The sequence below is a fragment of the Penicillium chermesinum genome (assembly GCF_028974085.1).
Source record: "Penicillium chermesinum strain IBT 19713 chromosome Unknown utg000003l:1.0-5111272.0:1.0-5115320.0, whole genome shotgun sequence".
Classification (NCBI taxonomy): Eukaryota; Fungi; Ascomycota; class Eurotiomycetes; order Eurotiales; family Aspergillaceae; genus Penicillium; species Penicillium chermesinum.
In genome coordinates, this window is record NW_026695313.1 from 309,400 (window position 1) to 321,584 (window position 12,185).

A 12,185-nucleotide genomic window follows, 5' to 3' on the forward strand; every position below is an offset into this window, starting at 1 on the left:
AGGGCCTCAAGCTCTTGTCCCTAGTGCTTGCCGTTACTCAGCCCGTTGACACCATTTGCAGCATTATTCTTCAAGTATTCGTCGCTCGCTTGCGAGATAGCCACCTTTAGGACAGAGATGATCTGGCTCAATTCCTCTTCTGTGACGGTGTATGGCGGACACACTAGCACATGATCCACTTGATACGTACCCGTGTGTCCGAGGTTCCCGAGAATATTCAGGCCCAGCCGTAGGCTATTTTTCACGATTTGATCACAGAACTTGGCCTGGGCAGGAAATGGAGTTTTCAACTCCTTATCCAGAACGAATTCAATGGCCCAGAAAAGGCCACGGCCGCGAATGTCTCCAATGAGAGGCATAGGGCCGATTTCTGCTCGTAACAAATCCTCGAGCTTATATCCCATCTGCTTGCACCGCTCAACCAGATTATCGCGCTTTATGATTCTCTGCGCGGAAATCGCCGCTGCACACGCAAGTGGATGAGCCTGGAATGTATGGCCATGAGCGAGTCCGCCAGAGCCGGCAGACAGTGCGTGGAAAATCTTCTGGTGTAGTAGTACCCCAGAAAGTGGGACAAACCCTCCACCGAGAGCTTTTCCGATGGTCTGGATATCGGGGCCCCGGATTCCTTCCTGTTCCCATGCGTGCATCGTGCCAGTTTTTCCCATTCCGCAGATGATCTATGCCTCATATAAGACACGGTCTCGAGAAGACGACAGGAACGGAAAACATACCTCATCTAGGATAAGAAGAACGCCATAGCGGTCACAAATATCACGGATCGCTTTGAAATACCCCGGTACAGCTGGCAAGCAGCCGAGTGTCGTTCCACTGACAGGCTCCGCAATAAAGCCCGCGACACGATCCGGCCCGACGCGCAAAATCTCATTTTCAAACTGACGAGCAAGACGCTGAACAAATTCCTCATCGGTCTCGCCCTTGTGTTTCATGCGGTAGGCATAACAAGGGTCCACGAATGACACATTGGGGGACATGAAGTCTTGATAAAAGGCTCTCCGGGACTCGTGGCCAGACACGCAGAGCGCACCGATGGTGTTGCCATGGTAGCTCTGTTTCCGAGCAATAAAGTGTGTCCGCTGCGGCTGGCCCTTCTCATGCCAATATTGCACCGCGAGCTTCAGTGCGGCATCGGTTGCTTCGCTGCCCGAGTTGACGAAGATGGCCTTTGACAAGCCACCTGGTTTCCCAGCAAGGAGCATGTCCGCTAACTCCTCAATTGCAGCGTTTGTGTACGGAGATCCCGAGTACACGTAGGCTATGTCATTCTTCAAGTGGTTTGTGATCGCCTCGACGATCTCGGGCTGTGAGTGGCCCAGACATGAGACTGACGGGCCACACGTAGCATCGATGACCTTCCTGCCGTCTTCGAGAACGAGGCTAATGCCATCGCCCCTGATTACTTTCGACGGCCGCTCGGTGAAGGAACGGTGCAGAATGTGGGAGCTTGCGACAAAGTCGTCGGTGGGCATTTTGACGGCAGCAGAAGATGCCGAGATGAATTCGTGGAGCGGAACAGTTCGAAGGGGCTCATCTTAGTGACCTATGAGTATTTTATAGTGGGTTTTGCCCCGATAACGCTTTCCATGGATAGGATTCCCGCCGTTGACGCCGGGTGGAGCCCGCGTGCGAGACTCTTCCCCGCATGGATGGGATCCCACCGCAATACTACTGCGTACACGCACTGGGACGTTCGCCGCCATTGACGCCCATGGAGGGAGTGGGGGGGGAAAACGGCAGTGCATCTAAACTATAAAAAGGGCCGTTTGCTCTGCGTATTCATTTTCTGTGTGAGTAATAGAGTCTCGGGCGTGGATAGGCAGGTTTATAAGTTTCTATAATATGTACGGTTGAACTTACGCTTACCAACTCGATCAATACTAACATGAGCGAATAGACCATACCCACTATGACCCTTACGGAAAAGGGAGACCTCTCAGCTCAGCCCTATCGCGGCGACAAGCTCCCCAGCGTCCCCGAAGACCTTGTCGTCACCGGTGCCCTAGACCTGGACTGCGACGAGCGTCTCTGGGTCCCCCAAGCCAAAGACGTGTGGTTCCGACCGCTCTGTTTCAGTGTATCCCAAGGCTACTTTGTCAATATCTTGCGCGTTAGAAGGAGTGGGATTCTTTCGCGCCATCGTCATACCGGCCCAGTCCATGCCACCGTCCTCCGTGGTCGCTGGCACTATCTAGAGCACCCTTGGTGGGCTGAAGAAGGTGGGTATGCCTTTGAGCCTCCTGGCGATATCCATACTTTGGAGGTTCCTGATGGCGTGCAAGAGATGGTGACCCTGTTCCATGTTACGGGGGCTTATATTTATGTGGATCCTGAGGGAACGGCCCTGGGAATCGAGGACGTGTTCAGCAAATTGCAAGCTGCGCGGAAACACTATGAAGAGGTTGGGCTCGGGGCAAGCTTTGCGGATCAGTTCGTGCGATAATTCAAAATGTTCACTAGGGCGTTACTGGTTACGGTCCAAGCATGGAGATGTCAAAATCCGCCCCCACTAGAAACGGCTTGAAGGGCGGGCGGGGCAGGACGGGGATTTTCGAAGAATCCTCCAGATCCAAACAACTCGTTGTATCAGAGAAGCCGGAATCCAATGTACGGAGTATAACTGCATAATTCTCCAGATCATAGCAACTGATTGATTCTGCATAGACTATGCACTCGTAAGAAACCCCGCACCTGAGGGGCTTGAAGCCCTCGAGCGGCCGAGCGCGTTTTCGGCTTTCACACTGATTACAGCCGAGTTCCGTGGTGAAGAAAGAGGGAAAAGAGGGGCTGCAGGGGCCAAGACGGGCTCTGGAAGGTTAGAAGCTCGATAGCTGGTTCTCCACAGAAGCTTATAACTACCGAGCTCACGCCACAGCCTTTGAGCCCTTACCGCTCTTCCTCGCCTTTGAGCGTTCTTGTAGCCATGATCTTCGAACCTGCCGAGCGAGTTGAACTCCCAACAAAGGATCTCCTTTCCTATATTTTTGACGCCCCGCCGTATGACCAGGATAAGCCGGTCGGTGCCCCCCGGGCCGTCCAGACTTGAGAACTCCACGCTGACTTTTTGGCCAATATAGGTTTTTAGCGATGTTAACAACCCGACTCGCACAATCTCTTGCAATCAGGCTCGAAAGACCATTAGACAGCTGATTGCGGGTTTACGAGCTGCGGGTTTCCGTCCTGGAGAGTGTGCATTGATCCATTCTTTCAACGACGTATGTCAAGCAGCTAGAACTAGCCCGCCCGTGTGGATTCTAAAATCCTGCAGATCAACTATACTCTCCTGGTCCTTGCAATCATTGGGGCTGGTGGAATTTTCACAGGCGCCAACCCAGCATACACCGCCAATGAGATTGCCCACCATCTCAAAGCATCGGAGAGCACGTACGCTATTGTAGAGCCCGAGCTCCTCAAGCAATTTCACGCAGGTGCTAAACAGGCCGGCCTGCCGGCCCAAAATATCTGGGTCTTCGACAACCTCGGCCAAGCAATCCCGCCGGGCGAGAAATCCTGGACGAAGCTTCGTGAACATGGCGAGGAAGATTGGGTGCGGTTTAACGACTTGAAGACAGCCTCAGAAACCAGCGCCGCTCGCCTCTTCAGCAGTGGCACAACCGGTCTCCCTAAAGCCGTCAAGATTACCCACTACAACCTGATAGCGCAGCATGAGCTAGCCTATACTGACCGCCCCTACGAGGTAAATCTATTACAACCTGCAGCCTTCCTCAGCATGCCAGAATCTAACCCGCAAAGGTCTCACGGCTCATCGCTCTCCCTGTTTTCCACGCAGCCGTCGCCCCCGTCACCCACATCACAACCCTAAAGACCGGCCAGACAGTATACATGATGCGCCGCTTCGAACTAGAACTCTTTTTGCAATCGATTGATAAATATAACATTCCCGAACTCTCCCTCGTCCCACCCATTGTCATCGCAATTTTGATGTCCCCTCTCTCCAAGAAGCACCCATTCCTCAAAAAGACCCGTGCCGCCGCTTCTGGCGCCGCCCCACTGGACAAGGACGTCCAGGCTCGCTTCCGTGCTCTCATGGGTGACGGCAGCCCCTTCACCCAAGTCTGGGGCATGACCGAGACATGCTGCGTGGCGACCACGTTCCGATACCCCGAGCACGACGACACGGGGTCGATCGGGCGCTTGATCCCTAATCTGGAAGCAAAGTATGCACCTCTCCCATTGGATCATAGCATTGAATTCGACGTTGTGCTTACCATTTTGAAGGCTCATCGATGACAACGGCAATAACATCTCAGCGTACGGCGTCCGCGGCGAACTCTGTGTTAAGGGACCAACTGTCACACCGGGCTACCACAACAACCCCGCGGCGAACGCCGAGTCCTTCGATGCCGACGGGTGGTTCAAAACGGGCGACATCGCCTACTGCGACGAGGCCACCAAGAAATGGTATATCGTCGACCGAAAGAAGGAGCTGATCAAGGTGCGCGGGTTCCAGGTTGCACCGCCGGAGCTGGAAGCAGTTCTTCTGGCGCACCCGCACATTGTCGATGCTGCTGTTATTGGCATCACGTTCCCGGGTGCGGATACGGAGTTCCCTCGTGCTTATGTGGTCAAGCGGCCGGGTGAGGGGGATAAGCTTACGGAAGAGGAGGTGCAGAAGTATGTGCTGGAGCGGCTGGCTAAGTACAAGGCGCTTACGGGTGGAGTAAAGTTTGTGGATTCCGTTGGGCGCAATGCTAGTGGGAAGATTCTGAAGAAGAATCTGAGAGAGGCTGCTAAGAGGGAAATTGCTGCTGGGACAATTAAGCCTCGTCTTTGAAACGGTATGCTTCTGCATGATGATCTTGGAAATATCCTAGGCCTCATATATATCACCATTTTCTCAAAACATATGATCATTTTCCATGGCTACTGCCACGAGTAGCAATATTGAACAACTTTCTTCCTGCCCGGGTGATATGTCGATAGACCCACTCAGGGCATATTATTGAGGACAACTTGGAACCTGGAAAAGGCTACAAGTACATGAAGGCAGCGAGGTAGTGCGACCAAGTGAAGCTGTATAGACACAAGACTAAAAGGACGAAGAAACAGCATTCACAGAGTTTCAACAGTCCTGTTTTAAGTTGGTGCGCATGCAAAGCGAGTCGCCGCTATCAGTTGATAAGAACGATGTCCAGATTAGACTAAAGTACCGGTGAGGCGCCAATGGCCAGCCTCAAGGTCCGCTTAGCACTCATTTCCTGAAAAAATGGGGGAAGTGGGTTAATGGCCAATAGTACCATCGATAGATTTCAAGATTCTGGTAGATACTGCTGGATGGCTGTCACTCCGCTGATAGTGGCCCAAGCGAGCTTCGCGAGTCCAGTTAGTCGTGGTGGATATATTTCCCTGCCGAGAACATGAAGCAGTCTGGGAACCCAGTTTAATCAGAATCCCGTACCATTAATAAACCCCACAATTGACACAGGAACTAAATCTCTCTCTGCAGTTACCTTATTCTCTCGAATCGCAAAAAGACAACTTGTGAACACAAAGAAAAAACAAAAAAAAAAAAAAACCAGACCGTAAAGGCCAATAACTATATGCCAAACACGTCATTGCGCCAACAAGTAAAACCAAGCTTTTGGTGACGTCGACGGATCCGCGATCGATTTCGCGATCCTCCACCTCCCTCCCCCCTTACACACCTCTCTGCCTGGACCCCCCAAATTACCAGGTATGGCGACCACATCTGAAGCTCATGCACTGGGGTATAACCTCGAAGTGGACTTTGTCATCCGCTATGGGTTTGGCGGTTCAGGTGAGTGTGTAGCTCTGAGCAGACCCATGGACTGGAGCTGAGATCCTCCTTCCAGACAAGGCGGATGCCATTGAGCAGCTCGAGAAGCTCCTACGGGCTTTAGCAGGCATCGGACTGCAAACAGAGATCCGCCAGGGCGACGAGTCGTCCCTCCTTATCTTCGTCCGTGCTTCTAGCAAGCAGTTGAACCGGGCAGTCTATCGGTCGCGGTGAGTGGTGCTGTACAGGCGGGGCTAACCCCGTACGCCCTATTGTTCGCTTTGAAGTCTCGTACACAGGATATTTGCTTACGTTAGTTCCTCTATAGAGTTCGAGATTGGCTCTACGGCATTCGAAATGACGAGCCCGAGCAAGGAAATTCGATCGAGCCTGAGACGGAGGCTGAACGCCTGCGGGTGATCTACAACATGATCACCCTCCCGAGCCTCGAGGGCGGCGCTGGTATCACCCCGGAGCACGGCGACTGGAAGAATGTGCTTTCTATTTTCCCACTGCACGACGTAAAAACCAACAATCGATGGATGCGTGACTGGAGCCAGAAGACATTCCTCTCTGAGGACGATTTGGATCAGATTAGGAACAAGTTCGGAGAAAGCGTGGGTGTCGTCCGGATGAAATCGAGAGTGAAATCTTTACTGACAGCCTCAAGGTGGGCTTTTATTTCTCGTTTCTCCAATCGTACTTCCGGTTTTTGGTGTTCCCAGCGATTTTCGGTTTCAGCTGCTGGTTTTTATTGGGAGGCTATTCAATTGTCTATGCTGCGGGCAATTCATTGTGGTGCATCATATTTGTCGAGTATTGGAAACGCCAGGAGGAAGACCTCAGCTGTCGCTGGGAGACAAAGGGAGTATCTGCTGTCCAGACCACCAGACGCCAGTTCCAACCCGAGAAAGAAGTTCGAGATGAGACCACAGGCGAAACCCGTGGTGTATTCCCGGCAACGAAACGTATGCAGCGACAGCTTCTCCAGGTCCCATTTGCCTTGGTTGCGGCCATTGCCCTCGGCGCAATTATTGCGACTTGCTTCGCTATTGAGATCTTCATTTCGGAACTTTACAATGGCCCCTTCAAAACATACCTGGTAGGTCGGCCCATTTACAGCCGCGAGGTCGACTGCTGACTGTTCAGATCTTCATTCCAACAATCCTGGTTTCTGCGCTCGTTCCTACGATGAGCGTTGTTTTGAACTCTATCGCAACGAAGCTGAATGATTACGAGAACCACGAGACCAACGATGGATATGATGTTGCGTTAACCCAGAAGGTTTTCGTGATCAACTTCATCACCTCGTATCTCCCTATTTTTCTGACAGCATTTGTTTATGTGCCGTTTGCCAGCCTGATTGTGCCATATTTGGATGTCTTCCAGTTGACAGTGCGCCCCTTCGTTTCGAAGGAAGATTGTGCAACAGAGCACAGAAGCACTCAGTTCCAAATTGACCCAGCACGCCTTCGCAACCAGGTGATCTATTTCACCGTCACAGCACAGATCGTTGGATTCGCCATGGAGACCATCGTCCCGTACGTGAAGCAGCATGCACTCCGTAAATATAAAGAATACAACAAGAAGCGCAGTGTTGAACGTACCGGAAAATCCGACTCCCCCGAGCGCAAGCCTGCTGTGACTTACGACGACCCGGCGGAGGAAGCCGAATTCTTGAAACGGGTTCGCAACGAACTCGAACTACCCGAGTACGAGGTCACCGAAGATCTGCGTGAAATGTGCATTCAATTCGGATACCTAGCTCTCTTCGCTGCTATTTGGCCTTTGGTACCGGTTTCATTCCTGATAAACAACTGGCTTGAACTGCGCTCCGATTTCTTCAAGATTTGCATGGAGTTCCGTCGCCCAACTCCCCTGCGAACCGACACCATCGGTCCTTGGCTTGACACCCTTGGCTTCTTGTCATGGCTGGGCAGCATTACAACTGCTGCACTGCTATATATGTTCAGCGGCAATACTCAGCATGGTCCTAACGGCGAGCCGAGAGATATCAAGGGCTGGGCTTTGCTCCTTACAATCTTCTTCGCGGAGCATCTCTACTTGATTATCAAATACGTCGTGCGTACGGCGATGTCCAAGATCGAGCCTCCTAATGCACGCAAGGCGCGCGCGGAACGGTACTTGGTACGCAAGCGATATCTGGAATCGACGCTCCACACCCCTATCCATGATTCCGATGAGAAGTCTGCGGAAGGTACGGGAGACGGTCTCTCGCGCTCGGCTCTCGAGGATGACGCTCGTGAGACAACTCTCCACGACGCCGACCCAGCGGAGCGCTTCTGGAAACGCCAGCATGGCTGGGACGAGTCTGCCAAGATCGGCGCGGGGATTATCCAGGCTCAGCCTTTGAAGGCGGCTGATAAGAAGAAGCAATGAGATGGAAATGTAGATAAGATTTCCGTGTACAAATTTCGGACCATAGGCAGCTTGATGTGATAAATGACCTGTTTTCATCATTCATTTCAGTACACGGAAAAGAACTCGATGACGAGAAACTTTACTACTATTCGAAGCGCGGAATCAATGTGATATAATTTCAATATGGTCTAATGTATCAGGTATCTGATGTACAGTATAAGTGTTTTAATGTACCGGGGCGTTCAAGGCCGCTTCATTTTAGGAATTGGGAGGCGATTTCTACGCCCTGTTCCCTTTGACTTTTCAAGCCATCCAAAGGGGCCGACGAGTTCCTCAAACGCAGCGCGGTTCTGAGGGATCTCCCAGAAAGCACGGCGTTCACTGTTTGGACCCGCCTTCATGTCCTCTCGCTGCTGGCGGACAATATCACGCAGTAGCTTACGAACAGCCTTGCTTGGATCCAAGCCCGCATTTTCCATATCCTGCAGGAACGACACAACGGCAGTGAGATCTTTGTCCCGGTTCCAGTAGAATATGACCATCTCATCGTAGAGCGCGGGGGACACGCCGTAGAAGATAGATGCTTGGCCCTGGGACTTAATCGCATCACGGAATTGCCCGAGAATAGGGGAGTCTGGGAAATAAGTCCCAAGCATGCGAAAAACCTGGAGCAGGAGTTTGGGATAGAGCTCGGCAATCACGATGTCTGCTGGTAGAATAGCAGGAATGTCGATCCGGTCTCTGGCTGTCTCGGGGGATGATGGGCTCAAGGCAGAAGGGGCGGATGACCCTTGGTCCAAGCTGTGCATCATAGAGAACACTTGCTGCGTGCATACCTCCCATACTCCGCTATCGCCTTTGTCTTGCTGGATGCTGGTGAGCAGCTTTTCTGTAATCTTGGTCACCTCCCGACGGATGACCATATTAATCGCCTGCCTTTCTTCGATTGAGGGGTTCTCCCATTCGTCGTTCCACACTTCGTCTGCTGCCTTGATATCCTTGAGTGTGATCGGGCTCCCAGGAGGCTGTTTGGGAGGCTGTTTGGGAAGCTCTGCCTGCGGCTCCGCGGGAGGCTCCGGCTTCTCTCCGCCCGCTACTGGGACAGGGACAGGCTTGGGCTCAGGCTCAGGCTTAGGCTCCGGTTGGATGATCTCGCATTTTTCCTCTGATTTGCGCTTGGTCGTCCTTTTCTCCTCCATGGTGGCCCCGAATATTTGCATAAGCTGACTTATATCGGCTCCATTGGGCCGGTTGTTTGAGGCATATGCCTTTTCTGTCTGTTGATCTTCATCCCGCTTCACAGCGCCTAGTCGAGCGAATAGATTTTGGAATGCTTCTCGTTCGCCTGGAGTAATTGTCTTAGGCTGGACCGTCGATTTAGGCTTCGGAGGCGGCGGCTTGGGTTTGCGAATGGGTGCATGGCGGGTTATGGCAGTCGATTTTCGGCGGAGATAGCTTGTGCGCCGGGGTGGGACTGGGGTCGTGGGTGTTGATTGCGTATCTGAGGACTCTTGATTGGTCGGATGTTTGATTTCAGCATTGTGATTCCCAGACGTATTGGCGTCTATAGCGATTCGATCTGTCGAGTCATGTTGAAAACGCCGTGAGATAGAATTGCGAAATGCAGTAGATAATGGCGAGAGCGTTCGGGTCTGGTAGAGAAAGGCAAGCGGGGAGGCTGCTGTAGATGAAAGCAGTCGGCGGGGCAGAGGAGGTGCCATGAACAAAGGCGTCTTATTTGGCTTCCGTCTCTGAGCTCTTTCATCTTTCGTCACTCCCAACTTTTTTCCTCATTAGGGGCCCACGTGATCCCGCGTTCCGCGTCTCTCGCGTACCTCGAGGCCCGCATTGGTTTTCGTATCCTCGTGTCTCTATCCAAGGTGAAGGCTTCCCCCACCCTGTTCGTTTAAACAGAATGTCTGATATTGAGGCCGAACGCCAGCGAAACATCGCTGAGCGCGATCGGCTCCTCAAACAGCTGCAACTGACAGGAGGCGGCGGGCTGGGTACCCCGAAATCAGGGCGTGACCAGAAGCCCAAAAAGAAGCCCACTCCGAAACGAGTTATCAAAGAAGAGTCAGTGGCGCCGCGACGCCAATCTTCGCGTTTGCTGGGCTTGACCGCGGACAGCGAGGTCGCCAAGCGGAAGGCAGAGAATGATGAATTAGCAGCCAAGCAAGCGCGGGAGGCGAAGCGCGTTCGCCGAACAGGTTCTTTTACCCAAGACGACATGTTTGTCGCTGGTCAGAAGTTGAGTGGGGATAGTCTCGTTGGAGTGGACATCATCACCAAGGGTGTGGCTGAGCCGTACATGCGCACCTTTGGCGAAGACGACATCAAGAAAACCACAGACAAGGACCTGAAGGCCCTGCGGGAAGAAATGAATGGTCTCTCCCTTTGGGAGGAGTGGGATCCGCAGAGTAAGCCTGCTTAGAAATATTTGGTTCTTGTGGCAGAGGGCTAACGTGTTTGAACCTCCCACAGGGATTAAGATCACCCCCCAGCGTGTATACGCCATGGCCTTCCACCCGTCAGAAACAAAGCCACTGGTGTTTGCTGGAGATAAAGAGGGTCATTTGGGAATACTAGATGCCTCTCAGAAGAAGCCGACAAGTAACGATGAGGACGACGACGATGACGATCCTGACCCTGACTTGACACAACTCAAGCCACACACGCGTACAGTCAGCGCGATGCACCTGAACCCGGCCAAGCCGACATGCCTGTACACGGCCAGCTACGACGGTAGCATTAGGGAGCTGGATCTCAGAGAAGATGCTTTCAACCGAGAAGTATGGTCCAGACCCGGGGTCTGCGCGGGAGGACGAGGCCATTTCTGCGGTAGAGTCGACAGCAGAAGACCCGCATGTTATCTACTGGACAACCTTGAACGGAACCTTCGATCAGTTTGACACTAGAATCCCGAAGAATAAGCCAGATGCCGGTTCGAGCTGGCAACTCTCCGAGAAGAAGATTGGTGGGTTTTCGCTTTGTCCAACTGCCCCTCACTACTTCGCAACTGCTAGCATAGACCGATTCATGCGATTGTGGGATCTGCGGATGCTGTCATCTAAAGTCCCTGTGCCTGTTGCAGAACATGAGAACCGCCTTTCTGTGTCTCATGCAGCCTTCAACGCTGCCGGCCAGATAGCGACCTCATCGTATGATGATACTCTGAAGCTGTATGATCTTGGCTCTAAGGGCCTTGCTTCGTGGGCCAAGGGCCATACCGTCGATGACTTGCGCCCTGACACAGTTGTCCGCCACAACTGTCAGACCGGTCGTTGGGTGACAATGTCAGTTCTCAATTCTATTTTGGTTCATTTGATTTTTACTCGCTGACCATTTCATATAGCCTGCGGCCCCAGTGGCAGATGAATCCTCAATCCCCTATCCAGCGATTCTGTATCGGTAATATGAACAGATTTGTTGACATTTATAGTGGATCCGGCGACCAGCTGGCCCAGCTTGGTGGAGATGGGATCAGTGCTGTTCCTGCTGTGGCGGTATTTCATCGGAGCAAGAATTGGGTCGTTGGTGGAACGGCCAGCGGCAAGATGTGCCTGTGGATGTGAGTTGAATACAGGTGTGAGTACTTTCTTGGCGCCATGGAGGTTGAAGTTTCCTTTACTAGCGATGTTCTCAGTAGAGCACATGTTCTTAGTGTTTCCCACCAAGCCTCGGAAGAGCATACCCTTCGTATCTTAGCTATTGACTGTACAATATACCCTAATTTTGTCGAGGAGGGCCTCGCTTTGATCTGCGTTTTGGATTCAGTATCTAGCCCTGGTAATACTAGCCCTGGCAACTCGGTCGAGTACATGAGTATGGAAACCTGGTTTACCGGGTTTATTATAGAAGGAAGAGGGATTATTGAAGCGACTATGTGAAGTTCAGTCCCTCCGAGCCGATCTTGAATCAGAGTTTCTATAAACGATTTCGAAACAAAGAGCAGCAATTTGATGGGAGCCTTACGAAAAGCTCATTGCCCAAGTGGACACTAGTGTTTTATTTGAGGGCGAGCGAC

General features: G+C 52.3%; 6 protein-coding genes across 6 annotated transcripts; 4 read left to right on the plus strand and 2 right to left on the minus strand.

Annotated features, from left to right (window-relative positions):
* Nucleotides 1-20: 20 nt before the first annotated feature.
* Nucleotides 21-1,490, minus strand: N7468_003001 (uncharacterized protein; the record flags this gene model as incomplete). Its single annotated transcript, XM_058472298.1, has 2 exons — nt 21-680; nt 735-1,490. 2 exons carry the CDS (start codon nt 1,488-1,490, stop codon nt 21-23), a joined length of 1,416 nt encoding a protein of 471 aa, XP_058331301.1.
* Nucleotides 1,491-1,927: 437 nt separating this feature from the next.
* Nucleotides 1,928-2,461, plus strand: N7468_003002 (2,4'-dihydroxyacetophenone dioxygenase family protein; the record flags this gene model as incomplete). The annotated part of the gene is made up of 1 exon (XM_058472299.1): nt 1,928-2,461. One exon carries the CDS (start codon nt 1,928-1,930, stop codon nt 2,459-2,461), a length of 534 nt encoding a protein of 177 aa, XP_058331302.1.
* Nucleotides 2,462-2,941: 480 nt separating this feature from the next.
* N7468_003003 (acyl--CoA ligase) lies at nt 2,942-4,813 on the plus strand (the record flags this gene model as incomplete). Its single annotated transcript, XM_058472300.1, has 5 exons — nt 2,942-3,034; nt 3,096-3,233; nt 3,287-3,715; nt 3,772-4,196; nt 4,258-4,813. 5 exons carry the CDS (start codon nt 2,942-2,944, stop codon nt 4,811-4,813), a joined length of 1,641 nt encoding a protein of 546 aa, XP_058331303.1.
* Nucleotides 4,814-5,715: 902 nt separating this feature from the next.
* Nucleotides 5,716-8,176, plus strand: N7468_003004 (anoctamin family protein; the record flags this gene model as incomplete). The annotated part of the gene is made up of 5 exons (XM_058472301.1): nt 5,716-5,797; nt 5,853-6,006; nt 6,105-6,393; nt 6,447-6,878; nt 6,926-8,176. 5 exons carry the CDS (start codon nt 5,716-5,718, stop codon nt 8,174-8,176), a joined length of 2,208 nt encoding a protein of 735 aa, XP_058331304.1.
* A 224-nt stretch (nt 8,177-8,400) lies between these two features.
* On the minus strand, nt 8,401-9,879 carry N7468_003005 (uncharacterized protein; the record flags this gene model as incomplete). Its single annotated transcript, XM_058472302.1, has 1 exon — nt 8,401-9,879. One exon carries the CDS (start codon nt 9,877-9,879, stop codon nt 8,401-8,403), a length of 1,479 nt encoding a protein of 492 aa, XP_058331305.1.
* An 8-nt stretch (nt 9,880-9,887) lies between these two features.
* On the plus strand, nt 9,888-11,733 carry N7468_003006 (WD domain protein; the record flags this gene model as incomplete). Its single annotated transcript, XM_058472303.1, has 4 exons — nt 9,888-10,578; nt 10,643-10,903; nt 10,962-11,454; nt 11,514-11,733. Coding segments are annotated over 4 exons (1,665 nt in total), but the record flags the coding sequence as incomplete, so codon positions are not given.
* Nucleotides 11,734-12,185: the final 452 nt, after the last annotated feature.